The 26128-nt window shown below is 39.9% G+C and overlaps 1 protein-coding gene across 2 annotated transcripts in view; it reads right to left on the reverse strand.

Moving 5' to 3' along the window:
- The window catches only part of GCN1 (GCN1 activator of EIF2AK4), a 324708-nt gene that overhangs the window by 10966 nt on the left and 287614 nt on the right, over positions 1-26128 (reverse strand). For both annotated transcript variants that reach the window (XM_033954090.1, XM_033954088.1), the window contains exons 53-56: positions 22029-22143; positions 20414-20510; positions 9925-10073; positions 5579-5686 (exon numbers count right to left, since the gene is read on the reverse strand). In XM_033954090.1, coding sequence (XP_033809981.1) covers positions 5579-5686; positions 9925-10073; positions 20414-20510; positions 22029-22143 — 469 coding nt within the window. The remainder of the gene's footprint in view (positions 1-5578; positions 5687-9924; positions 10074-20413; positions 20511-22028; positions 22144-26128) is intronic.

Below are 26128 nucleotides of genomic sequence, written 5' to 3' on the forward strand. Positions count from 1 at the left end.
CAGACCCACCTGGTGGGCAATGAAACAGAGGACCCTGCCCACCATGGACGAAACATAAAAGAATCACCCTCACAGGTCATGGCTGGAGAAGCACATCCAGCGCCTCCACTCCGATCTCCCACATCTTGCTGAAAAACTGCAGGACCTTGGCGTTGCATCTGGAGGCCATCAAGTCGATCTCCGAAATGCCCCACTGGGTCATTATCTGCCAAAATGCGCCCCAGGAGAGCTCTGTTTATACTGTGTTTTAACTTTTCAAACAACAACTGTTCCATCTCTCTACTAATTTTTTAAACTTATATCATATCCCCTCTCGGTCACCTTTTCCCAAGCTGAAGATCCCTAAATTGTTTAGCCTTTTATCATTTTTGTCATCCTTCTCTAAACTTTTTAATTCTACTACATGGGAAGATTAGGTTCTTACTTCAATAATCTTCTTTCTGGTAACAGGGCATATGTGTCCTATTGAGTGGGGTACTTTCCCCAAACTGCATGTCTTTGCAGAAGGATGTCATCTACATTTTTTTTCAGATCCTCTTCCTTCCCCAATGGGCTGTACTGTCTCCCTTCAGTTTGTACCAAAGCAGTCGAGAACTACTATAAAAGGAAACATAAGAAGGAGGAGTATGGGTAGGGTTACCATATTTTGGACCGCGAAACCCCGGACACATGGTCCTACCCTGATTTGCCTCTGGCTCCATCCCGTTCTACCTTCAGCTCCACCATAGCCCCTCCCAGTTCAGCCTCCAGCCCTGCCCTGTTCTGCCCCCAACCTCGTCCCCACAAACCTCCTCTCTTCTTCCCCGACAAGCTCCGGCTGCATCTGGAGGACCTGGAGCATCCGCGGATGTATGTAACATCATCCGCACATGTTCAGAGGCCCTCCAAATGCAGCTGGATTTTGTCGAGACTTTACAAAACCCGGACAAATTGATGGGTTTTGTAAAGTTCAACCGGGTACCTGGACAGTCCTTTAAGAAAAACCCTAGGTAAGGAGAACTTTCCTGATAAGACACTTCTGTTCTGCTTTGTAACAAGTAAAATGAAGACTTAGAGGGGATATGATAGAGACTTACAAGACCATGAAGGGCATAGAGAGAGTAGAGAGGGACAGATTCTTCAAACTTTCAAATAATAAAAGAACAAGAGGACATTCGGAAAAGTTGAAAGGGGACAGATTCAAAACGAATGCTAGGAAGTTCTTCTTTACCCAGCGTGTGGTGGACACCTGGAATGCGCTTCCAGAGGGCGTAATAGGGCAGAGTACGGTACTGGGGTTCAAGAGGGAATTGGACAATTTCCTGCTGGAAAAGGGGATAGAGGGGTACAGATAGAGGATTACTGCACAGGTCCTAGACCTGTTGGGCCACCGCGTGAGCAGACTGCTGGGCACGATGGACCTCAGGTCTGACCCAGTAGAGGCATTTCTTATGTTCTTATGAACTTTGTTAATCACAATATATCATATAAAACTAAGTGGAATAACCTATCCACTTATTTTAGTGCAACCAGCACTAAGATCTATGGAGCTTCTATACTCTCAATTGCATTTGTAATGGTAATATAGCATGTACTCATAATACCTGACTGGTATGAGATCTCAAGTCTGGACAGACATGACTGTCCGAGACATTACGCAGGCAGAGGAACAGAATAGACTGTGGATGAAAAGTGGCCTAGAATTCAAACAGTACAGGTATTTTATTTCTGTGCAGTATCCTGGATGAGTGGCTGGATGGTAAGAACCACTGAATTCCAAGGATTGAGTGGGGTTCACCATAGAATTTTGAAAATTGACGAAGCAGAGAAACTGAAGGATGGTTATGGTGGTGCTGAAGGACTACTGTGCTCCTCTTCTGGTGGGTATTGAAATCACCCATCTATCAAGGTATTACCTACCTTTGGTAGCTTTTAGATTATTACAATGCCTTGTGGTTAAACCAAGAATGATATGAGATAAAAGAAAGTCCAGATGTTTACTTGCTGTCTCATTTTGGAATGTATCATATAGTCTATGTTAAATCCCTCAAAATCAGAAAATTTATTTTAAAATGTTAATAAACTGCCTTCCCAAAGTTCATAGTTCATCCAAAATGGTGTATAAGACAGAAATACAGTATGTATAATACTATTGCAACAATTAATATTCTGGATATAGAGGTACAGCTTCAAAGAATTGGTGAAGTCCATTCTATGGAGAAGTTATAGCTGAAATAAACCATTATTGTAAAAGCTGAGGTAACTATTTTAGCATTTGTTTCAACTTGAGAAGTTTGTGTGGATGGGGATACTCTATACCTAGTACTGCACTGGATTTCATGTTGGGTTAAATGTTATATTATCATCATTTTGCTTTAGATTGTTTGTTAGGGTACAGTTGGGTTCGGTATAGGGGAATGCGTCTTACCTGTACACATATGAGGTGTAATTTACCCACTCATGTAAGTACATATACAGACTGTTTTGAAAACTCAATAACAAAAAAGTAAAACCCTGCAAAATCTTGTCATGGGATCAGAATCTTGAAAAGATTATGCTATGTGCAATCTTATATCCCGCCAAATCTTTGCAAATCGGAGTAGGCAGGTACAAGCAGCATATTGCTACAAATAATTATACATAGAATCATATACTGTATTTTTCGCTTCATAAGACGCACTTTTTTCCACCCAATGTTTTTAGACAGACCATATCGTTTATTGTTATTTTTTTTCATTTGTCTTTTTAAAGGCATTACGATGTGGCTATGTTTTTGTGATTCGACTCCTCCTTGTTTCGGGCAGGATTTAATCCACAGCAATTTGCTACTGTGGGGCACCATTTTCTCTGACATTGTAAGGGAGCATGGAGAAAGTGCAGGCACTTGAATTTGTCCAGTAAGGTGTGTCATCCATGAGGTCCCCTCAATGTTTTTATATTGCTTGATAGGTTTTCACCCAGAAGCTTATACGATCGATTGAAGTGGGGTTCAGTTTAAGTGGCTGTGCCAATTTGATGTGTTCTACCATCTTTTTCCCAGTGTATATAACTCGCATATATTTTCTTTTTAGACATAGCACTTTGATCCCCTGAAGAAGCATTCGTGAAATGGGTCTCCATTGGGAGTTAAGATAAATGCACGTAAGTTACTTGGTAGCTTTGCATCACCTCTGGACTTCTCAGGCTTTTTTCCTCCATATTTTGGTAGATAGAGATTTCATTAACTGACATTCTAAAAAGCAAACATTTATTACAAAGTCTGAGTCTCCTTAAGCTCCTAACAGCCTGCTACAGAATGCTCCAGAGTTTGGAATTCTTGTAAATACATATGTTAAGAGATAGATTGTACCTACTGGATGGCAATAAAGCCATAGTAGATGATGGCAGATAAAGACCCGAATGGTCCATCCAGTTTGCCCAACCTGATTCAATTTAAAATTTTTTTCTTCTTCTTAGCTATTTCTGGGCAGGAATCCAAAGCTCTGCCCGGCACTGTGCTTATATTTCAACTACTGAAGTCTCCGTCAAAGTTCACGCCAGCCCATCTACACCATCCAAGCCATTGAAGCCCTCCCCAGCCCATCCTCAATCAAACGGCCATATAGACACAGATCATGCAAGTCTGCCCAGTACTGGTCTTAGTTCTTCAATATTTACTATTATTTTCTGATTCTAGATCCTGTGTGTTCATCCCACGCTTTTTTGAACTCTGTCACCGTTTTCCTCTCCACCACCTCTCTTGGGAGCACATTCCAGGCATCCACCATCCTCTCAGTAAAGAAGAATTTCCTTACATTGCTCTTGAGTCTACCACCCCTCAGCCTCAAATTATGTCCTCTGGCTTTACCATTTTCCTTTCTCTGGAAAAGATTTTGTTCTACGTTAATACCTTTCAAGTACTTGAACATCTGAATCATATCTTCCCTGTCCCTCCTTTCCTCTAGGGTTATACATATTCAGGGCTACTAGTCTCTCCTCATATGTCTTTTGGGTATGAGTTCCTTTTACTACACTCATTACACTGAGAGTTGAGTAGCACCACTGTCAAGAGCAGCCTTCTTTGTTTTTAAATATCTTTTTTAAACTAAACTAAACTAAACCTTGGGTTTATATACCGCACCATCTCCACGAATGTGGAGCTCGGCACGGTTTACAGGAAGAAAGATGAGAGAGGAACTACAGTGGAGAGATTAAAGAGTTAGGTGTAAAGGGGGAAGGTGAGAGGCCTAAGAAGTGTTACAGTTTTGAGAATAGCCAGGTTTTTAGGTGTTTGCGGAAGAGTTGGAGGGAGCTTGAGGTTCGGAGAGGGGAGGTGAGGTTATTCCAGATCTCAGTGATTCTAAAGGGGAGGGATGACCCAAGTTTGCCTACATGGGAAATACCTTTTATGGAAGGGAAGGATAGTTTAAAAATTTGGGAGGATCTAGAGGAAGTAGGGGTTGGGGAGTTCCAGGATAGAGGGATAACGGCAGGAAGGATGCCATGTAGGATCTTGTAGGCCAGACACGCACATTTGAAGTGGATCCTGGGGATTACTGGGAGCCAATGGAGCTTAGACAGGAGTGGTGAGATGTGATCAAATTTGCTTTTCGCGAAAACAAGCTTAGCTGCGGCGTTCTGAATCCGCTGAAGTCTGTGGAGGCTTTTCATGGTTAGGCTGAGGTAGATAGAATTGCAATAATCCAATCTGGAGAGGATGATGGATTGTACTAGGACTGCGAAGTGTTTTTGGTGAAAATAGGGTCTGACTTTCCTTAGCATGTGAAGGCTGAAGAAGCATTTCTTCACCAGGGATTGGAGATGAAACAAATTCAAGAAACAGTCCTAGGAACAATACAATGTCTCAGCTTCAACTTTCTAAAGAATACCAATTCCTAATGTATTCCCATCTCTGATCTCGTCTCATGACACCCCCCCCCATAGCATGTCATTATGATTAAATCTTTGTGTTAGCAAAAAAACAACAACTTGTAACAAAATACAGATATGTTTGAACCAGTGTCCAAAAGTGTCAATAAAATAGGTTGTGAAAGGAAAATACAGTGTATGACTCAGTCATTCTTGACTATATCAAATTAGAGATCTCTTTACAATATGTAAGATTTGTGATACAGAAATAAAGAAAGGAGAAGGGATGATGTGCCAGAACCAATGGTACTAATAACCACCCTAGCAACTATTCCAAAAGAACTTTCCCTCCCTCCTTCCCCCTCTATCCAGACTATACAAAAAGCAAATAGACAGTGTGAGGCTTTGATTCTTAGAGCCCTACACCAAGATGTACAGAAACAGTACCCCCTCCCCCAAATATGATGACCTTAGATTAGCACATTCAAAATTAAAATGTTAAAATCATTCAGTACCATACTCCTGGCTCAATGTGAAAGAGTCTGAAGGTAAGGGTCCCAGACCTGCAAAAGAGTCCTCTTTTGCTTCATTTGTTCTTTTTATTTTTGTAGTTGGGTAATCAGTAGCTTAGATATTTATTTTAAATGTTTATATACACTATCCCAGCTCAAAGTCATCCAAATATAGATTTAAAGCAAGTTTATAATACACTTTTTTTAAAGTATAAAACTGAATTGACCATATTCCTCACCTTAATGAAGAGGCTCACAAGCTTTGCTGGTAGATTTCCACCTTCTGCTTCATTATAATGTTTCATTAGGAAGCCCATCCCCTGGATGCCACTAACTGCAATAGGGATCTGCAATATAAAACATGGTGCTACATTATTTCTTGATTATATGTATTGTCAGTTTCCCATGATAGGGATTAGTTGGATTTAAAATTTAATAATTTTGTTGGTATTTTCTTTGTAATTTCATTTTCTGACACTTTCTTTATGGATATATATCACTTAAAATAATTTTAACCCCCCCCCAAAAAAAAAAAAAAAACCACGGTGCTACAGACAAAATCCCATCTACTGTCACCTGTGTCCTCTATCATGTGCTATCAGGTCTGACTTATTGATTCAGAGTTACCAATGAAAATCAGCCAACAAAGTGCATATAGTAGGATTGATTTGGATTTGAGACTATTACTTTTTCTAAAGAGGGCTCAGATTGCAGACTAGTACTCCCTTCAGCAAAGAGGGCCAAATGGGACTCTACTAGAAATAAAGCCTTTTATTTCATGGGTTCCCAATTATGGAATCATCTACCGCCAGACATTAGATTAGAAGTAACTACACAGTCATTCAAGATTAGACTTAAGACCTTCTATTTTGAGGAATCATTTGGGGGGGTTTTCTCTCTCTTGTTAAACACATATGATGATATATGTATCCTATCTAGTGCTTTCCTATCTCTAATGGAGCTCCTTTCCTAATTTATTTGTATTGTACTGTAAACCTCTTAGGTCTATAATCTGCTAATGCGGTATAACAAATGCTAATAAAACATAAACCAAATTCTACCTGAGGAAGTGCAGGGTGAAATTACTTGCCCAAGATCACAAAGTATGTCAGCGTTAGAAATGGGATTTGAACCCTTGCTTCTTTGATTTGCAACACATTGCTGTAACCACTAAGCAGCTCTTCCACAAGAATAGTTTCTATTTTTATCATAGTTGGTTGTGTTAAATAACATAAGAATAGCCATACTGGGTCAGACCTATGGTCCATCTGGCCCAGTATCCTGTTTTCACAAAGGCCAATCCAGGTCACAAGTACTGGGCACTATGGCCTTCAAGTAAAGGATGCTGAATCACTGCATCCTTTTCTCCAATAGGGGACCACTGGGGAGGGGTCTCAAGGCACTGAAGCCACCTAAAATCAAGAAGCAGAGCTACTGCAAAAGACTTCTGCACTTATGTTCACAGACTGCTTGCAAAAATTGTAACTGGATTTGTTTACTAGCTCTCAGGCTACAGGGGTGGAACATAGGCTCAGAAAAGTTGTGGATTTCTGCAATACCTGGACTGCACCCTAGCACCCGAAAGGGACGTAACAGAAAAACCATTAGTCCTCTTTTTTTTTTTTTATATTCTTTATTCATTTTATATTTACATCCAGTGTACAGAAAGTAATAACAAATTAACTTAATATATCACTTGAAATACCACAAATATTTCCCAAAATAAAATTTATCCCCTTCCCACCCACCATTCTAATATCATTTAATACATTCAATATAATAAAATCATTCATTCCCTTCAAAACCAATAATAAAAAGTCAAAAACCCACCCCCCTCCCCAATCTTTCATTTATGTAAAATCAGGGAAAAATGATAACTATTCTTTACAATAATTTATCAATGGCCCCCACACATCCTTAAACCATTAGTCCTCTTACATCCATTCTACTGTTTCTCCTTGAGAGATGTGGGCACTTATAATACTGGTTCTACAATTTAATGCACATGCACACTCCCACATGCACACTCTCAGATCCTTCAAAGACAAGCATGGGAAAATAAGGGAACTGCTCCTTTACATATGTCTCTACTATGTGTATGTGTCCAGGTTGATAACAGAAGACTGCCAAGGTAGGAAGTCTTTTTCCTGGAGAGCTCTGAGCCTGTGTGGCCAGGCTAGGGATAGGGGGGTTTTGTAGTTGGGCACGAAGCTAACACTGGGAGGACTTTTCACTGATTTTATGAGCAACATTATATGCAATCAACTTGTCTATACTGTGACAGAATTCAGTATGTTTTGGTTTAAGAAATAAATAATTTTTTAAAAATTTCATATCTGGTTAAGTACTAGTGCTTAACCCTTACCAAAACTATCACAAACTAAACAAAGTCAAAACTCAACAGAGACATGCTTCATCAGAATGACTGTACAGGTTCAAAATCAGTGGGCCTGAGTGTGTCTAGCCTTGTATTCCTGCAGCCTGTGCATAAGGTATTCGACTTACAGATGGTCTGACACCATAACATACTGGGTTTTTATTTCACATTTAATTTACTTTGGATTTTTAAGACAATGCAGGGTTTGGTACCTCATTATTCTTTGAAGATTATTAAGATTTATTATCCAGCTAAGGCCTTATGCTCTGAGGGCACACAGGCCTGGATTTTCAACCAATGCCAGTAAGCGCCCACATTCAATTAAAGACGCCGTTCAAATGATGTTTATAACTGAATTTCAAGGTGCCTACCAGCTCCTAAAAAATTGGCACTGGAATTATGCCTACGTAGGTGCTTTAGGCTGCCTAATGCGACTATGGGTGTGGCTAACGCCAGAAGTGGCATTAGGTGGCCTAAAGAGGCATGATTCACAGCAAAGATAGGCACTGGAAACGTAGGCCTGGAAAACCCTGTCCTATATTTCCAGCACCTATGTTTCTTAGAGGAATGATTTTCTATAGGGCACTGTTGCATTATTAACATGCAATCAGTGGCTGTTGATATTGGCACCCTATAGAGAATCCAGGCAACATTGTTTACAAACTATCCTTCCCATCGTTAAAAGGCGTATTCCATGCAGGAAAACTAGGGACATCCCTCTCCTTCAGAATCACAGAGCTTTGGAATAACCTTACTACCCCATTTCGGAATCTGGGCTCCCTCCAACTATTCCAAAAACATTTGAAAGCTTGGCTATTCTCAAAAATGTAATACTTCCTTCCCTCTATGGTATTTCATTTTTATACTAAGTTCCAGTAACCGTTACTATGGAGTTCCTTCTTTATACCAGTTACTGTAAACCGTGCTGAGCTCTACGATTGTGGAGATGATGCGGTATACAAACTTAAGGTTTAGTTTAGTTTACAGGTTCCTTCTATGCAACAGGTTCTGTTAGTAGAGACCAGGAAGAACTCTTTATGTCCTTTAGAATGAAAATCAAGAGTAGGAATCATTCTAAGCACAGTTGATAATTGAGTCTTTTAAGAAACATTTGAAGAGTCATACATTTGGTCAGGCTTTTAGGAGATTCTGTTATAGGCTCTATGTGCTGCTGATTTTATGATTTGTTTTTATGTATTATTTTGTGTTGTTTTTAAAATTATGAATGTATGTTCATATTTCATCTAGGTATGTGGGTAATTAGAAATATTTTAAACTAAATAAATAAATGTAGTCATTCTGATGAAACATGACCACATCAGGTTTCAGACTATTTAGAGACTTAAGAGCCCTAAATCATTTAAAATCATATAAAACCATGAACAGATGCTTGACTAGATAGGCAGAGGTAAGAGGGATATAAAACATTAAACATAAGTGCTAATATCACTCCCTGAGGTGAGAGCATATTTATGAGTGAACTTGGCATTACAAAGAAGATTTGACCTCCAGGGATTCAAGAAAAGGTTAGATAAGTTCCTGCTGAACCAGAACGTACGCAGGTAAGGCTAGACTCAAATAGGGCACTAGTGTTTGACCTAAGGGCCGCCGTACGAGCGGACTGCTGGGCACGATGGACCACTGGTCTGACTCAGCAGCGGCAATTCTTATGTTCTTATGAAACAGAATTCCTCCAATCTCCAAATGGGTCAATCGGAATAATAGGACAGTGGTTAAATCAGATCAAATTCAGTACTTGGATCTAACACAATGATAGATGCTTTCCAGAATAAAGTTGTAATTCAACCTCTTAATAAAGCTACTAAAGCCAACTCAGTATCATCAGCAAATGCAGAGCTTTGGTTTCTCCTTCAACAAAATGCTGCAAAAATGAATCAATCAGTGGGAAAGGAGGTAGTCCCAGATATTCATGTACAGTAAGTCCTAAGTCTACATTTTCCCTGATTAAATAAATGATAACAAAATCTCCAAAGTATATTTTATAGTTTCTGGGATCAGCAGTGCATTGTCATCCAACTAGTCCACTTTTCTGAGGAAACTTATTGAGAAGCATCATAAAGATTTAATGTTTTCATAAAATACTTTTGGGTTTTTCTAACATGAGAGCAGTACTTTGCAGCAGCTTTATCACAACATAATGAAGGTGATTTAGAGAAATACAGGTTTTATTCAGAAATAGATCCTTACCCTGTCTGCTGTGGCATTGTTGAAAGTCAGGGCTTGAACAGTGTCGCAGAATTTGGATGTGCAGAGCCTTCTCGGAGCAACATTTATAGCGACAGATAGTGCCAAGCTCCGCCCATGTCTCACCATCCAGTCAATTCCAGAGATGTCCGCTATACCCAAACAAGGTAATATGTTCAAACAGCTTGGCAGGTTTACAGAACATTTATTCATTCCATTTTCTAGACCATTTTCCTAAGGGAGCTCAGGTTGATTTATATGAATTTATTCAGGTACTCAAGCATTTTTCCCTGTCTGTCCTGGTGGGCTCACAATCTATCTAATGTACCTTGGGCAATGTGGGGTTTAAGTGTCTATAGGGTGCCCAGGGTCACAAGGAGCATCGTGGGTTTGAATCTAGCGTGCTGAGGCTGTAGCTTTAACCACAGTGCAACACACAGTTACTCAAGTTTAGTCACAATGACTAGTGGTGTAAAACCTTTTTTATTTTAGCTTAAATTTTATGTTCTAATGATTTTTATTGAGCACAAAAAGATAGAGTATACAAAGAGCACAACTGAAGAAATACAGGCTCAAATTTTTCAAATGGCAGTAAAACTAGAACAATCCCACCCACCCCACCCCAGTCCTCCATCAAGCCAAAGAAAAGGTGAAAGAAACTGAAAAAATTACAATAAAACACAGTAAAAAATCAAAAGACAGAATCAACAATTCAATAGGCGACTCCGAGCCAAAGGAGTCATAGTTTTCCAAAAGAGTTCCCAGGTACGTTGAAATGAACATCCTGGCAAGGAGGAAAGATCCACAATATCTCTCTGTTCTAACTGCAGAAGAGTAATCAACAAGCATCTCCAGACAGAAAGATCCGGAGCTTCAGCCTCCAGCCACTTAAGCAGATTAGCTTAAATTTTATTAAGGGATTACAGATTGTAGTAAACTACAAATACAACTCAAAGCTCTTGACAACCATCTAAATGCAATGACAAAGCTTGTATCAAATTTCCTTAATACGATTGGTTACCTCTACTCCCCATTCCCTCCCCTCCCTTTTCTAGCTGCCCAATGCCAACCCGAAAATGGGTGATCTCACCTCCTCAAGTAAGCCAGTTAAACAGTGTTCAAATAATGTAGTAAAGGCCTATAGCTTTTTTCAAATTTTGATCAATTTTTCTGGCGGTGGTTTCTCCATAAGAAGCAAATAATTAAGTCTCTTATGCCAAATAGTCAGAGTAGGAGTTGTAGCCTTTTTCCAATCCTTAACTATAACACCTCTAAGACAATGATGTAATTTGCTAACATTTTTTCACTTGGCAGATCTAACTGTGAAATCGCACAGTTGATAACACATACCAAGGGACATTTGTACTGCCCACTCCTGGATACTGAGTATTGCTGGGAAAACTTGGGTCCAAAGTGGGCTAATGATCAGGCAGAGCCACTACATATGTTAAGTGGGAGTTTTGTTCGCCACACTACTTTCAACAGAGGAATGATGCTGATGAAGAAATTTTTTTTTCAAATGTTGTGGAGTCATATACCACCGCAGTAAGACTTTAAGATTAAATTCCTTTAATTTGGCTGAAATAGAAGTTTTATTGGTCCAATGTAAATCTGCTTTCACTCTGTAATATCTAATTCTACCTTGGTCAAGCTCCCAATCAAGCTTATATTTAATTTTCTTCAGATCTGGAGGAGTGACTACCTTATATAATTCAGATATTGTCTTTGCCAGCCATCCTCTTTCTGGGACCACAGTTTTTTCAGACTATTAAAATTCCCACTAAGTCACTTCTCTAAGGGGGCCACACAGTTAACTTGCTAGTTTGCAAATAGAAATAAAAAGCTGGGGCTGAGAGGTTAAACGCCCACTTAAGAATTTCAAAATATTTCGACTACCCTGCAAAATACAATTGATGAACAGTCTGAAGACCTCTATTTCCCTACTAATTATCATAGAAACATGATTGCAGATAAAGGCCAAATGGTCCATCCAGCCTACCCATCTACAGCATCCACTAATCCCCTCCTCTCCCTAAGAGATTCCACATGCCTGTCCCATGCATTTTTGAATTCAGACACAGTCTTTGTCTCCACCAACTCTACCAGGAGATTATTCCATGCATCTACCACCCTTTCTGTAAAAATATATTTCCTTAGATTACTTCTGAGCCTATCACCTCTTAACTTCATCCTATGCCCTCTCATTCCAGAGCTTCTGTTTAAGCCACGTAGGTATTTAAACATCTCTATCATATCTCCCCTCTCTCGCCTTTCCTCTAAAGTATACATATTGAGATTTTAAGTCTGTCCCCATATGACTTATGATGAAGACAGAATTGTACATAATATTCTAAATGAGGTCTCACCTTCAAACTAAGTCATAGCACTGAATCTCTATTACTTGAACTAACATTTAAAGGAAGGTATCAACTTAACAAAGGCAAACAATCCATACTACTACAATTTGACATCTCAGCAGCTTTCAATGCAGTGGACCGCTCACTCCTACTTCTCAAGTTAAATGAACTTAGAGTACAAGGAGTGGTAATACAATGGTTCTCAAAATTCTTAAAAAATAGAACACATGATGTTTGGATGACAAGAAATCCCAACAACAGAAGGCCAGCTGTGGTGTTCCACAAGGCTCCTTGCTATCACCTGCGCTATTTAACATCTTTTTTTTTTTAAAAAAAATTTTTATTTATAGATTTTTACATTCTTACAATATTTGAATTGTACATATTATATTCAATTAATTCATGAAATTGTGATTACAAATGATTCATCTTATCATATAAAATATAACCCTCCCCTTTTTCCATTTCTTATTTCCATATAATATACATTCCCTTCCCCACTCTAATATAATTATTACTAATGTGCTATGAAATCTGATCATTGGAATAGTGGGTCAATGGTTCCCAAATTTTCTTAAAATTATGAACATTTCCCTGTTGTAATGCTATTGTTTTTTCCATTTTGTATATATGACAGACTGAATTCCACCAAAATGTATAGTTTAATTTGGAATAATCCTTCCAATTTTGAGTTATTTGTTGCATGGTGACCCCTGTCAATATTAATAATAGTTTGTTATTGTTTGCTGAAATCGGACTCCGAGTTCTCATTGCTGTACCAAATAATATTGTATCATATGAGAGTCCTACAGGATTTTCTAATAATTCATTAATTTGGGGCCAAATTAATTTCCAAAATGCATTTACACAGGGACAATAAAAAATTAAGTGATCTAACGTCCCAACTTCTACTCTACAATGCCAGCATCTATTAGATCTAGTGCTATCTATCTTTTGTAATTGCGTAGGGGTCCATAAAACTCTATGTAACAAAAACATCCAAGTTTGACTCATAGATGCTGACTTTGTAGATCTTAATCTCCAGGACCAAAATCGTGGCCATTGAGACGCAGAAATTGTCTGTCCAATCTCAATGCTCCAAATATCCCTAAGTCCATTTTTCTTTTTTTTATTTAAAAATCCATATATCAATTTATACCATTTTGCGGCTTGGTGTCCCAAAAAGTCCGCCTGGAAACAAAGAACCTGTTAACTATATTGGGTATTAAGATCTTTCCATTCAGGGAACCCTGCCTGAATAGCTTGCTTCAATTGCATCCATTTAAAATATTGTGTTTTATTTAATCCAAATTTATGTTGCAATTGTGAAAAACTAAGCAATGATCCTTCTGAAATAACATCATTCAATGTTTGTATACCTGCAACTATCCATTGTTTCCAGACGATCTTAAATCCGCCAATCTTGATCCTGGAGTTTACCCATATAGATTGATTTAATGATTTAGCAATTGGCTCTGGTGATAGATTACTAATAAATCTTAATGTCTTCCAAGTATCCAATAGAATTCTGTTATCTTTATATCGTCTATTTAACATCTATTTGAGAACTTTGGGAAATAATCTGCCCTCAACCCAGGATCACGTCCTCTCCTATGCAAATGATATCTTAATTCTTTGTACAGCCAAAGAATCCTTTGATAACACCATACATCATTTAAAAAGCACTATCGGAAAAACTTTCTCAAGCTGAAAAAAAATCAAAGACAAGAATATTATGGTTTGGAGACTATAACTCTCTACCTAACACAAAACTAGAACTGTCCACAAATGAGAAACTAAAGATAGTGAATTCCTCCAAAGTAGAGTCAAAAAACCTCCCTGGTAAAATCAATTCTTCTTTGAGACAACCGAGGACAATAAGACCGGTTCTAACCCAGACCAGTTTCAGGACAGTAGCACAATCAGTTTTAATACCATACCTAGACTACTGTAACTCTTATACTGTGGCATTATAGATAAAGAACTCAAGAAACTACAACTACTACAAAACACAGCCGGAAGACTAATATTCAAAATAAATTGGAACGAAAGGGCAAGTCTGCTATTAGAACAGCTGCACTGTCTGCCGATGAAAAAGTGAATCCAATTCAAGATAGTCTGTTTGGTTCACACAGCAATCTATGGAGAAAACTCGAATGGACTAACTTCCGATATCAAAGTCCCACATTCCTTCAATTCACGAGCATCACAATGTTTCAAATTAGCCTTCCCATCACCTCAACAAGTTTGACAGAAGATGTTTGAGGCCACCTTTGAATACCAAGGACCTATTATCTGGATCAAACTGCCAACATATCTATGACAACCACCACTTACCTTGACTTCAGGAAGAAACTAAAAGACATATCTTTTTTCTCTATAGCCAACCTCCTATCCCTCACCTCTTCCCTTTAACAACCACAAGATCTGATTCAAAAATCTAACTTCAAGAACTTGATATAATTAATTCTTATTGTCAACCGCATAAATTCCTTATAGAGAATTGCAGGATATAAGACACTGTATTGTATTATACAGAGGCATCAATACCTCCTTTTTCCTACTGGCCATACTTCCCCCTATGCACCCTAGCATCCTTCTAGCTTTCACCATCACTTTTTCAACCTGTTTGGCCACCTTAAGTTCATCACATACTATCACACCCAAGTCCCGCTCCTCTTTCATGTATGAAAGTTCTTCACCCCCTAAACTGTACCATTCCCCTTGACATTTTGCAGCCCAAATGCATGATCTTGCATTTCTTAGCATTAAATCTTAGCTGCAAAATTTCAGACCATTCTTCAAGCTTCACTAGGTCCATCCTCATGTTATTCACACCATAAGGGGTGTTTACTCTATTGGTATAGTACTCTCTGGTTGACTCGCTCCCACAATATATGAAATAGGAGCCAGTCAAGACTACCAACTCTGTCCCCAATGGGAGATCGTTACTTATCACTACAATTTCAGTATATGTAACACATATGGATTAACCAATGAGATCGATCAACCCATAGAACTCGTTACCCATGGAAGGACCTGGAGTTGATACTGTGGGTGTAATGTTGTTCAATTTGCATGTATGGTTTAATAACAGGTGTAGCTCTGAAATCCCAAAAATATCCAAGTTGCACAGCCAGGTAATAACTTTTCAGATTTGGGATCCCCATCCCACCTGTGCCCTATGCCTCATCAGAATTGCTTTGTCTATCCTTGGTTTTCTGCTCCATCATACAAAATATATAATTAGCTTCTCCCAGTTAAGTTAACACAGCTGGGCTTACTGAAATCTGTAATACTTAGAAAAGATATAATAATCTAGGTATCACATTCGTTTTTATGATATCAAATGGTGTAAAAAATTTTAAAACCCTAGTATGGCTCTCACTTCTCTCACCAAGCCTTCTTTTCAAAAATCCTCTTGACGTGTACAGGACAATTTTCCAAACCAGGCATCTGGGTGGAAAAAGTACACAGGCACATATGTTGTGCCTATGTGCTTTACAAAATAGCCTACCTGAACTCCTGCTTTGAGCATATAAGTAGGGGTACAAAGGTGTGGATTTTTATAAAGATACAATCCTAGTGCCTGCCAATCTTGCCCCCTCTGCCTATTTGCCACACTTGGCAATACCTATCCATATATCACAAAGTAGACGTTATGTTTTCTGAACTCCTATTTTCATGCAAATAGATGCTAGATAAATTTTATAAGTACCTACTTAAGCATAGAAACACTTCTACTAACTCCGCTTAGTTGATCATGTCTATTCCGCCTAAAAACGAAATCACTTATAAAATTATACCCTAAATGGGGTCATTCCAAACAAATCTTTTTGCTAAATAACTCTTTTTAAGACCAACTAACACTGTCACATCAGTTTAGGTGGCTTCAAGATTCTTGCTCGATTAGTACTACTACTACCACTACTATTTATCATTTCTATAGCGCTGAAAGGTGTACATAGTGCTGTACATTTAATAAACGGTCCCTGCTCATAATAATAATAATAATAATTTCTTATATACTGCTATACCAGAAGTTCGAAGTGGTTCACAACAGAAATACATACAATCGATATTTGGGGTACAAAATAAAACAGTCTAAAATGCAATAAAACATTAAAAATACATCTGATTAAAATCTGAAAGTTAAGACAGTGGCATAATTAAGATATAAGCAGCTATTAGAATTCATGAAAAGTTAAAACAATAACATGATATAAGAATTAAAACTTATCGAACAGACGTGTCTTCAATCATTTTCTGAAATCAACATAAGATGTAGCCTCAAGTATAGGTTTTCTAAGCCATGTATTCAGTTTAGCTGCCTGGAATGTTAAAATTCTATCAGAAGACCTTACAATCTAATTTGGACAGACAAGGTTGGGGAGATTCTGGTAGAAGGAATGATACAATGGGTATATGTATCTGACAGTGAGGAGAATTAAGAGTTAAAAGCGGCTTCAAAAAAGTATGCTTTTAGCTTGGATTTGAATACTGCTAAAGATGGAGCACGATGCACTGACTGGCAGACTATTCCAGGCATACGGCAAAGCAAGAAAGAAGGGACGGAGTCTGGAGTTGGCAGTGGAGGAGGGACTTGCACAACAAACTGGCTGAAATTTCAGTAATTTATTCTGTCTGTTCACATATATGGATTATTGAGCATTTTGCTTTTTATGCACTGATTGTTCTGAGAAAATATTTAGCAAGGCAACATATGTGTCTTTTCTAAAACAATTCGCTCTAAATCCCAATTATACTAGAATAAAAATTAAAACAGACACCAAAATAAATGTCCTATGTAATGGAAACCAACATAAACATCCTTTAAGCAATTACTTTATTCTAACAGCCCTCCTCCAGTAGACTACCCCTCTGTTTCAGCATCAAAACCCCCCACAAATTCCATCTTAAAAGCCATATTTAGATCCCTCCAATAATAGCCCACCTCCCAGAAAGCACACTCATTCACCTGTAGCAGGTGTTATCAGAGGACAGCAGGCACATATTCCCACATGTAGGCGATGCCATTTATGGAACACAGGCACTGGACACACCAGTTATGTGGGCCTGTATCTAAAATGGTCCTGTGGCACTGAGTAAACTGCTTAAAGCCACTAGGAGCTTTGGACATCGAAGGAAAAACCGGCGATGCAAGGTCAAAGGGCTCTATGGTCTGGGGAGGTCAAGTAGATGGTAACCAAAAAGAACATCGATGCTCCTGGCCTGAAAACAGGCTGACAAGATTCCAAAGGGCCGAAAAAGAAATTCGATTTAATTAAAAAAAACAAAAACAAAAAACCCAAGAAATTTTAAACCAAATGAAAGAAAAAGAAATTAGAGATATGACTAAACGGGTTACTAAATGGCTGCTTAGAGCAGGAGCTCCCTAGGGCTTTTGTTTACTTTTGTGCTTGGCGCTTCCAAAGTGTGTTTTTTTGCCACTATTTTGGTTTGGCGGTGCTCCCCTTCTTATGGCAACTCGTAAACGCCTAGAGAAATTTAAATTTTTTGGCGGAGCTGCCAGATAAATCAGGCCCAGAGGCGATGGGCGACATGGGGGAGAAAAAAAAGATGGTGGCCGGACCGGCGACTCACTCGGAGTCTGAGGATGAGGGCATTCCGGATCAACTGGGGGAGGCTGGAGATGTGCCTCAGAAGTCCATGATGGACTGGTTTAAAGAATTGAAGGAGGAGATCGCATCTCGGCGTGAGAGCACGGTGTCGGAAGCCTGGGCGGAGATGAGAGCCCTGGGTTGTGGGACTCTGCTGGATGGAGAGCGGCCACCGGCTGTGGCATCTACTTCTGCACAGAGTGAGACTTGGCGTACCACGTTGCGCTCTGGCAAGAAACCTACGAAGAACCAGTCCTGACTGTGTTTGAACATTTTTTGGCCTGATTTCGGTTGTTGGCTTTAGCCCGGCCTGTTATGAGCTGGCCATGTGGGAGTGACTGGCGGAGATGGAGACTATTGTTGGATCCTGTGCTCCTTTGGACTTGTGTTTATCTTACTATGCACACCAAAACAAAAATAATTTTTTGTGTTGTTTTCCAGTTGCTTGTGTTTGGGCTTTGGTGGGGTACATTTGATTGAATGGATGGGGTTTGGTGAGTGGGGGGAGTGCTTGGAATTTGAGTGTGGGGTGGGGGGGGGTGTGGTGTGGCACATTGTGTATGTTAGTGGGTGCACAATTTGGCAGTTTCATTGTTTTTGAGATTGGGTGTTGATTGCCTTTGGGGGAGGATTGCACTTTCTACAAGCTGGCGAATCCTGGTAATCAGGGTTTGATGCAGCGAAGGGAAGGGGGGAGGGAGGTGGGGCTAGGGTGAGAGGTGGGAAGGGGAGTGTGGGAGATATGACTAAACGGAAAAGAAATTTGATTTAAAAAAAAAAAATCCAAGATATTTTAAACCAAATGAAAGAAAAAGAAATTAGAGAAATATGACTAAACGGAAGGGAAAAACAAAATGGGTAGGCACAAAAAAAACTACAGTGGTACCTTGGATTACGAGCATAATCCGTTCCAGGAGCATGCTCGTAATCCAAAAAGTTTCCCCATAGGAAGTAAGGGAAACTTGCTTTGATATGTTCCCACCCCCCATCTTCCCCCCCCTGAGGCCAGCAGCGCTGCTCCCCCCCCACGAGAACCGGCATTGCTCCCCCTGAAGGCTCCTCCCCGCAAACCAGCACCCTCCCCCCCCGCGATCCGGCACCCCCCCGCTGCCATCGGGCACCCCCCCGCCACGACCTGAGATCCCCCAACCCACCCGAACCCTCTTCTTACTTCCAGTGTAGCCTCCGCATCGGCATTGGCACCAACATGTCCTGTGCGTTGGTGCCGGTGCCCGAAAATTTGCTTCCTGTGCCGGGCCTTGAGCATGCTCGGTTTACAAGGCAACAAGTTTGCGAATGTTTTGCTCGTCTTGCAAAACACTCGCAAACCGGTGCACTCATAAACCGAGGTACCACTGTATTAAGTTTGGTGTACTAAGAGAAATTCTAAGAAATAGCTTTTCAGCTCCACGGAAAACGGATGATCCCGCAAGCTAACATCAGGCGATAAGGCACCAGAACGTACCTGATATGGATGGTCTTAAAATGTAAAGTGACAGTACACTTTTCAACTGTTCGTGCTGGGGATGACATCATCCATATGTTAAAATATACTGTCTGCTTGCCCTCGGATAATTTGCAGTAAGTGGCATTGCTCTCCTCCCCCCGCAATAACTGGATCCCTCTGCTTACCTTTACTCACTGTTCTGGCACTGGGTCAGTGTAGGACCTTGAGCATGCACCAATATCTCAAGGCTTTAAGCATGCACAAGGGCTCAAGGCCCTACACCAGCCAAGCAGCATAACTGTGAAGAGAGGTAGGAAGAGGGTTCCGGTGATCTGGGGTGTGGGGTGTGTGGAGGAGAGCAATGCTGGTTACCATGGGGGGAGCAGGGTACAGAAGAAAAATTTTGCCTCCATCAAAAACTCATGCTAGACTTCATAAAACCCATTATTTCTAATAATAGTCCAGGAAATTATTAGAGAGAATACAGTATATATCCTGCTGCTACTTATAGGTTTGTAAATATTTGCAATTAGAAGTACTCTGAAAAAAAATCCCAAACGTGCTCAGTACTCAAGTGATACTTTTGAGTCCCAAATATACACTCTATGAATAAAGCAAACAAGCAATCAGCATGAGCTCAAAATAAAGCTTCGAAGAACTTCAGAATCTTCTCAAATTATTTATCTTAGGCAACTCTTTTTAGTAGTCCCCTATTGCAGGTGATTTATATAGTTGCCTGATGGTCTCTCAATTAAACAATAATATTTTTTGTAAGGTCATCGACAGCATTTGATCACAGGACATATGTTCTGGCCTTCATAAAATTGGCAAGATTTTTGGACATTTTTTATAGGTGCCCTGCTATAAAATTATCTACTGCAAAGGAAGGTAAGTAAATCAATGTAGCTGATTATTTCTGCCGCATACAGAAAACACATATTGTAAGAAAGCAACATAGATTTCATTATGAAAAAGCCACACAAGCTTGAATTTCTAGCTAAGCATCCTCTTCCCAAAAAAATGGGGAAAATAAACCACTAATAGGCCAAAATACACAGTGAACATACCCAGCAGGTGCTGCAGAAGAACAGCACTGAGCTCTTCATCTGGAAGAAAGGCACATAACTCCCCCAGACAACCGGCTGAGGCCATGCGAGTTGCATCCTGATACAAAGAGAACAGAAACATGACAGACATTAAGAAACTTATTATAAACCAGAAGTTTCTATCAGTCAAAATAAGTGGTGATAAAATAAATGAAATATGGGAAGAATAAGTTTTTATCTAGATAATCTTATTTCCAGTATAAAGGAGCATAAGTCTTGACCAATGGGTTATTCACCTCTATCCACGAGCTTTGCAAAAGGAATCATCTACAGCTTTTCAGCTCTGCCTACTTGTGTCAGTGGGCAGTGCTCCTTCTCCTCAGTTCATACCAAAGCAATTGATCATCCCTAAAATAGAAGAAATGAGGAGGGCACAAGGAACTCCCCAACCAAGTCAAGTCTTTTCTGCTCTGCAATAATGACAATTAATTAAACCCCATGAAATTAATATAAACAAGGTAGAATTAAATAAGCCACCTACCTAAGTGCAACCAGCACTAACATTTATACAGCTGTTATAGACTCTCTCACGGATTTTGCCATAGCAAGTTATCACAATGTTTGACAGCCGAATAAAACTCATCTTTATGCTCTCTAGACTGCTCCAAGGCAAGTATTTGGAGACACATATACATGTCAGAGACAAGAAGCAGGCTAAATTGATGTCAAAACTCATGTTCCTTTATACTGGAAAGATGATTATCGAGGTAAGAGCCTAATCTTCCCTTGTTATGCAAAAGGAACATGAGTCTTGATAATGGGACATACTAAAACTGTCCCCAGAGTCTAGGGCATGGTAGATGAGCCTACTACTAACACCAAGGACCTAAAAGTGATATCCATTTGTGCAGTCATGTCCACTCTGAAAACCTTTGTGAAAGTATGGACAGTGGACAATATAGCTGCCCTACAGGTTTCCTCGTGTGAAATCTGCCTGGGATTCTGCGTGTGAAGTCACCACACTTCTGGTGGAATGTGCCTTCAATGATTTTGGTGGCTCTTTACCACAGCCAACGTAGGCATATGAAATAGCCATGCGGATCCATCTGGAAATAGAAAGGCTTAGATGCTAGCTTTTCCAGGGTGCCAGGACTGGTGAGCACAAAGAGATGATCTGAAGGATGAAATTCATTTGCCACTTCGAGATAATGGAGAAAAGCTCTCTCTCTGATGTCACTTCATGGTCTCGTGGCTAGGAAGTGACATCAGAAGAAGAGTTGAGGCTGGCGCGCAAGCAGCAGGTAGGAGATACTGCTGGCTACCGGCAAAGATTTGAAGAGGCAGCTGGGCAGGGAAGTCCTGGTGCTCCCACCAATATGGTGCCTGGGTGGTCCACCCCTCACTTGCTATGCCACTACCTGTTCTGAAATTACCCCAAAGTATCTGAGTTAGAGAAGATTTGTTTTTGCACCACAGAATACTTAAAACTACAAACTGTTTCCACTCCAACAGCCTCCAATATCACTCAAACATGGAAAAAGACATTATAAACAAAATCTACCAATGGAGAAGTACTTAACAGATTTACAAAAATGGAAAGTTTATTTAAATATTTGAAATTTGTTTACATCAGTACCTCATCATGTCCCAACATGCCCAGCAACACTGTGACAATGTTTTTCCGGATTGTTGCATCCACCTTGGCCCCAGCGCCCCGAGTAACAAATCTTGTGGCTTGCAGCATAGTTTCCCTATAAGAGCAACCGATAATTTGTATTAGATATCTGTAAATCAGAACATTTAGGGGAAGAAAGAATCAGACTTTGCTGCTGCTAGTTGAACCTGTAATAAACTAGAGGAAGCATTTGTTCACAAATTGATTAGTCAAATTGTGATCAATGCACCTAACAGAGCTGAGGATGTATTTCACCAAAGAAAAAAAAAAAAAAAAAAAAGACTTGAAACAGTTTGGGGGAAAGTGGCCAAAATGGCATGAGGTCTGCACCAGAAGATTTATGAGAAGAGACTTCAAGACCTGAATATATATATATATATATATATATATATATATATATATATATATATATATATATACACCTTGAAGAAGAGAGAAGATAGGGGTGATACATTACAGACATTTAAATTCTTGGAAGGTATTAATGAGCAAACAAATATTTTCAAAATCAGGTGAACAAGAGGACATAAATAAAGCTGCAAGGAAATGAGCAACATCAGGAAATACTTTTTTATGGAAAAGGGTGGTGGATGCCTGATTGCCCTCCTAGTGGAGGTGGTAGGGACAAAAACAATGACAGTTTTCATAAAGCATGGGAAAAACAAAGGACCCCTATATAGCAAGACAATCAAAGCAAAACTAATCATATAGAGGGGTGTAATGACATATCAGGTACAATTCTAAACAAAGGCATAGAGGAAATAATCTGCACGTTCTGCCCAGAGCAGTAGGTACAACTCTAGCCAACTTGAAGGACCATGCTGCTACCTGCTGTCTGTTACTGTTACTACGAGAAGCGGGCAATGGAGAGGATTCAATAGGTGCACAACTAGATATACATTGAACATTATGTTGTTGTCTGAAGTGAACAGAGGCATTTCAGTGGTTGAACCACCTTTTTGTATTTGGTGGAGCTAGAAAGGGGAATACGGTTTCAAAAGCAAAAGCAGCCTATTTGATTGAGGAGGCTATAAGATCAGCGCACATTTTTGCAGGTAAACCTGTATCCATCGTTCTGAAGGTGCCTTCTACTGTGGCCCAAGTTTGGTCAAGGGCAGAGAAAGTGCCCGGCAACTTTAGACCTGTCTCCAACCTACCTTTCATCTCCAAGATCCTGGAAAAATAGTGTTACACCAAATGCACTTCTTCACCGAGAAATAAGAAGCCTTATCCGCCTTCCAATTGGGATTCAGAAAATTCCACAATACTGAAAACGTCTTTCTCACATCATCGACAACTGCTGGAAATTCCTGGACAAGGGTAATGATGTCCTTCTGGTGCTGCTGGATCTCAGTGCGGCATTCAACACTATTGACCATCCTCTCCTCATCAAACGGCTCTCTGAAATTGGAATCCAAGACACCGCACCGAGATGGTTCGCCTCCTTCCTGAATAACAGATCCCAATGCGTTCAGCTCAATGATGCGCTATCTAAACCGAAACTAATCAAATATGGTGTTCCACAGGGGGCTCTGCTATCCCCCTTATTATTCAATCTCTACGTTAGACCTGTCCAAGACATAGCCTGCAAATATTAAATACAAATCCACTCCTTTGCGGATGACATACAACTGTACATACTACTAGGAGAAACCCACAACACCCAGATTGCAAAACTCCTAAACTGTCTCTCAGATATCAGAAACTGGATGTCTTTCAACAAACTACAACTAAACACCTCCAAGACGGTATTCCTTTGGATCCACAAAGAATGCTGCGACCACCCCCATCCCTCACTGCGCTGGGACTTGTCTACCATAACTGCAAAAGACCAAGCACACAACATAGGAATACTCATTGACGGCAACCTGTCACTTTCCAACCATATCTTTCAGGTGGTATCTTCCTGATTTTACTACTTGCGACAATTCTGAAAAATAAGACACTACTTTTCAGAGTCTAACTTTGCCCAACTACTCTATTCCTTAGTATTCTCCCACATGGATTACTACAACGCTATTCAACGGTTTAACAGCGAAGAACATATGAAGTCTCCAGCATGTACAAAATACAGCGATCAGACTTCTAAAAAACTTCCATGCCCGCAACACTGTCTCCCAGGCTTTATCGTCAGCTCATTGGTTGCTCGTAGCCAAACACTGTGGGCTCCTTTTACTAAGCCGCGTTAGGGCTTTAACGTGCGGAACAGCGCACGCTACATTGCCGCGTGCGCTAGACCTTAACGCCTGCATTGAGTTGGCGTTAGTTCTAGAAGCGTAGCATGTGGCAATTTCCTGCATGCTCTAAAAACACTAGCACACTTTAGTAAAAGGAGCCCTGTGTCTTCAAGGGCCTGATTCTAGCACGACATGGCACCAAGCTACATGATGGCCAAGCTTCCTCCGTATGTGCCGAACAGGTCCCTCCCTCCCAGGATGAAATTTGCCTCAAATCTCCCTCTGGCTGTGCCCTACAACTGCAAACTGCCAAACGACGTTCTTACTCCCACTTCATACCGAGCTACTGGAATAAGCTGCCCCCGCAGATCAGATCCCTTGAAGGACTTCTGAACTTTAGGAAAGCAATAAAAACGTACCTCTTCTGCCCATAACTCCCCTGCCCATAACCGATAAAAACTTGAATTGTAAATTCTTCCACGGTAACTATGGAAATTTAACCTGTAAATTATACATTATGTATATTGGTGTTGATCCCTAATGTGTGTCCAGTTATAATAATAATAATAACTTTATTCTTGTATACCGTAATACCTTGGAAGTTCAATGTGGTTAACAATAGAAGAGACTGTACATTTACAGTGATGTTACATATTACAGCGTTGTTACATTTACAGCGATGTTACATATATGGCAGTGAAAAGGCATATACTAAAGAAGAGACTGTACGTTTACAGCGATGTTACATATTATAGCGGTGTTACAGAATAATAACTTTTATTGAATAAAACTTGCACTGTAGGATATCTATGACAAATTGCAACCTATAAAATGTATATTATATAAATTGGTATTAGACCCCTTGTATGTATCAAGTTAGAATTATAACCATAGCCGGACCATTAATGTGCAATGCCTTGTCTAGAACATTATGTCTTTGCAGAAATCTCCTGCAATTCAGGAAGTTGCTTAAAACCCATCTGTTTGTTCAAGCCTTCTCTAAGGGAATATAAATCATCTTTTGAGCTATGTTTTTATTGGAAAATGGTGTATTAAATTGAAGAATGGTGTTACTTGATAATTAGTTTAAATGCAGTCTTGTTGAGGACACAATGATATAATACTGTGACTTTGTATTTTCCTCTATTTGACGTATGTCTCCTTTTAAAATGTTTATTTTATTATGTATGGCTTAAAATTTTTTAAATAAATAAAATAAAATGGTATCGTAAATTGTACTGTAGTTATAGCACATCGCAACCTGTTAACTGTTTATTATGTATGTTTAACCTGTAACCCATTCTTAGCTCTTTGGGGACAACGGAATAGAAGATGACATCAGAGAGGCTTCCAGGTCAGCCATATGCAGCATGCAAGAGTTGCTGCCCATGTCCCTGTGCGGCTGAAAGCAGGAAGGAGCAGCCCAGCTGGATGGTCCTAAAGGAGGTAAGTGGCTCTGACATCAGAGGGAAGCCTTCTGGGTCAGCTTCAACAGGGGGGGGGGGAATGCAGGGAGGGCATGGGATCTCTGCTGGCAGCTTTGGCAGAGGTGGGTGGACAGAAAGGAGGGCATGGGATCCCCTGGCAGTGGCCATTAAGGAGGAAGGGGGCAGAAAACCCATACAGTGCCACGTACCCTCAACAAGTGGCTCGCGTACCCTTGTACCGCATGCTGAGAAACTCTGTAATAGATCATTTGTCTTGTTGTTTCCTTAGAACTGATGGACTGGCACAACAAATACCTTCTTGACGGACAACACCCAGCAGTTGAGAATGGCCAGGAAATCTTTCCTGTTCATGGTCTGAGGATTAGAATTAAGTGCCAGTAATGTGGAAACCTTTTGTAAAAAGCACAGATACAAAAACATAGAAACATGATGGCAG

The sequence above is a fragment of the Geotrypetes seraphini genome, chromosome 8 (assembly GCF_902459505.1).
Source record: "Geotrypetes seraphini chromosome 8, aGeoSer1.1, whole genome shotgun sequence".
Lineage (NCBI taxonomy): Eukaryota > Metazoa > Chordata > Amphibia > Gymnophiona > Dermophiidae > Geotrypetes > Geotrypetes seraphini.